A 2,784-nucleotide genomic window follows, 5' to 3' on the forward strand; every position below is an offset into this window, starting at 1 on the left:
AATACTGTATGATAATGTAACCAACACACCTGTATTCAATACTGTATGATAGTGTAACCAACACACCTCTAGGTGTATTGGTTACATTATCATACAGTATTGAATCCATTCAATACTGTATGATAATGTAACCAACACACCTGGATTCAGTACTGTATGATAATGTAACCAACACACCTGGATTCAGTACTTTATAATAATGTAACCAACACACCTGGAATCCATACTCAGTCTTATGGTTCAGTCCAGATACAGAAGACTCTGGTTTCTTCGTTAAAATGGTAGATGAGTTTTTTTCCTCTCCACGTTTAAAGTAACGAACTTGGTACAGCTCTGTGGAAGTGAAAGGGTCACCTGGAGGGTTCCAGGTCAAGATAATACTTGTACTCTTAACAGTGATAATCCTGACATTTTGAACCACCCAGGACGTTGTGGTAGAAACATGGTAAACTGGAGAGAACAGAGAACTATGTTAAATAACATCTATATACCAACTTCAGAGGTTCTTATGGGAAAATACAAAATATGATTGGCTGTACGAATGAAAACGTCATAGTTATATATAAAATTATACTTAACACACACACACACACACAAGATACGATTGGCTGTAAGAGTAGGAAAAAATTATAGTTGTATATAGCAACACTTGAACGGTTCAGTATAGATTTGAATATGTTGTTATATTACTTGGAAGATATTGAAATTGGTCCAGTCTTAATTTTTTCTTCTTCAACAATTTGTTATTTAAAAATCTAAAACTGAAACTAAGTGGGATCTGAATATTTTTCTATGCTTTTCAAGTGGACCATGGGTCCAAATCCTGCCTGGTTTCTGTATCAACTTTTTCAGAAAACTAACCTTTAAGGATGTGTGCTACTCATAACATATTTATGACTGACACAAGTTAGGCCTTTTTTTTATGCTTGTAAAACTAATGTGATGTTACAGTAGTGGTTAATTGCATCATTTTGTAACTTCTAACACAAGTTAAAATCATGTATGAGACCACTATTGATACTGATTGTATTACCAACCTGAAGCAGCTGTTGTTACCGCTATGTCCACAAACTGACTGCTACTGTAGCTAGAAACACCATTTTCAGCATGTATCTGGAACCCATACGTCGTTGCGGGGTTTAGACCAGAAATTGTGACTTTCGTTTCTGTAAAGCCGGTATGAGAGGGCACATACGAAACGGCATTACTGCATGCATCACATACAACCCTAAAGGTGGTGTCATTCCGGCCTCCAGAGTGTATGGGTGGCTGCCAAGTCAAAATGACTGTGGACTGGTCAACAAAACTGACCAATAAACTTTGAGGAGCTGAAGGAGGTTCTAGGTTAAGAAAAAAAGTTAAAAATGATTAACATTCTAACTAATCTATACATTTAACAAATTCTAGAACATCAGAAAAAAAAAACTCCCACTTTTCGACGTCTAGATCAGAAACTGGAGGGTGGTTGTAGGTTTTTAAAATAATAGTAGGTTAAAATCAGAATCCTGAATCAATTGCTTTCTAAAGTTAAATATCAACTGTGGAACACAAAGCTTAAGCAGTTTAGTTGTTTAACAGTACCTGAATAAAATTAAGTGTAAGTTAAAAATGTATACTTCTTTATATACTATAACTTATAGTTTAACAATAAATCTTAAGTTTGTTTGATGAGAAACATTAAAAGGGATATTTAGGTATCAGTATCAGTTAACATTAGGCCTAAGTCAATTTGAGTAATAATTCAATACATAAAACTTATGAAATAATTTAGCAATAAGTTTGAAGTTTACTTAATATACATAATATTAATATTAGGAAGATGACTTAGGTATGGTTTAATAAAGTTAAAGATAAAACATCGGGAAAACACCAAAAGCAAACATGAATTTGAAAAACTGGCATTTTAAAATTTATAACGACGTTTCGGAAAAGACTTTCTCCTGGTGAGTAAGAATCAAAATAGAACAAAGTGATCTAAATTTGTTGACACTTATAGTATTTTGGTACTTGTGTATAAAGTTAAAATCATAAATAATATTCAACGTTAAACTGGTACACAATTAAAAACATTTTATTTAGGCCTATCTATGGCTTTCAAAAAATTGACGACTACACGTTTCGATGACGTTGTAGCGGAGTGGGAGTTGTTGCTGTTGTTTTTTTTTTGCAGTCACGGGTCGCGAACCATGAACCCTCGGATACATGGTCCGAAACGCCAACCCCTAGGTCGCGCCTAACCCGTTCAACGACCAAACTACACGTGTTTGGATGCAACGTTTTTACAGAAACATTGTTTGTTTTTTTTATAAAAGTTCAAATAAGTCAGAGAAAAGACTAATTCAAGTAAGAATAGATTATTTCTCCTCCCAAACAACGGAATCATTAGAATAGTAAGTATATTTAATTTTCTTCAAACAAAGATGTTATTAATACACCAAATACAAGTACTTTAATAACAAACAAAAAGTCGAACTACATACGAGAACAAGGGAAATGTTTAGGATCTGCTGGTGCTCGATAATAACCATCCTCACAAGGACATTCAATGGATCCTTTATAGATGGCAGCACTGTGCAAGGGACAGCTGGCACATCGTTCGTCGCCAACCAATGATTTGTAAGTTCCAAGTGGACAAACTACGAAAAGAAGAAAATCTATGAGTTGAATAATGTTCATTGATATAACATATAACAAATATGGTATTTTCCAATAATCTAAAATATCACGTGAGCAATCGGGTTTCGTTTTTAACACATTTGAGCCACGCGTAACACATTAATTTAC

General features: G+C 34.1%; 1 protein-coding gene across 1 annotated transcript; it reads right to left on the reverse strand.

Annotated features, from left to right (window-relative positions):
* Positions 1 to 214: 214 nt before the first annotated feature.
* On the reverse strand, positions 215 to 2,636 carry LOC111084161 (ephrin type-A receptor 7-like; the record flags this gene model as incomplete). Its single annotated transcript, XM_022380946.1, has 3 exons — positions 215 to 450; positions 1,038 to 1,340; positions 2,481 to 2,636. Coding segments are annotated over 3 exons (695 nt in total), but the record flags the coding sequence as incomplete, so codon positions are not given.
* Between the last annotated feature and the right edge of the window lie 148 nt (positions 2,637 to 2,784).

Source organism: Limulus polyphemus, unplaced genomic scaffold (genome assembly GCF_000517525.1).
Source record: "Limulus polyphemus unplaced genomic scaffold, Limulus_polyphemus-2.1.2 Scaffold14222, whole genome shotgun sequence".
Classification (NCBI taxonomy): Eukaryota; Metazoa; Arthropoda; class Merostomata; order Xiphosura; family Limulidae; genus Limulus; species Limulus polyphemus.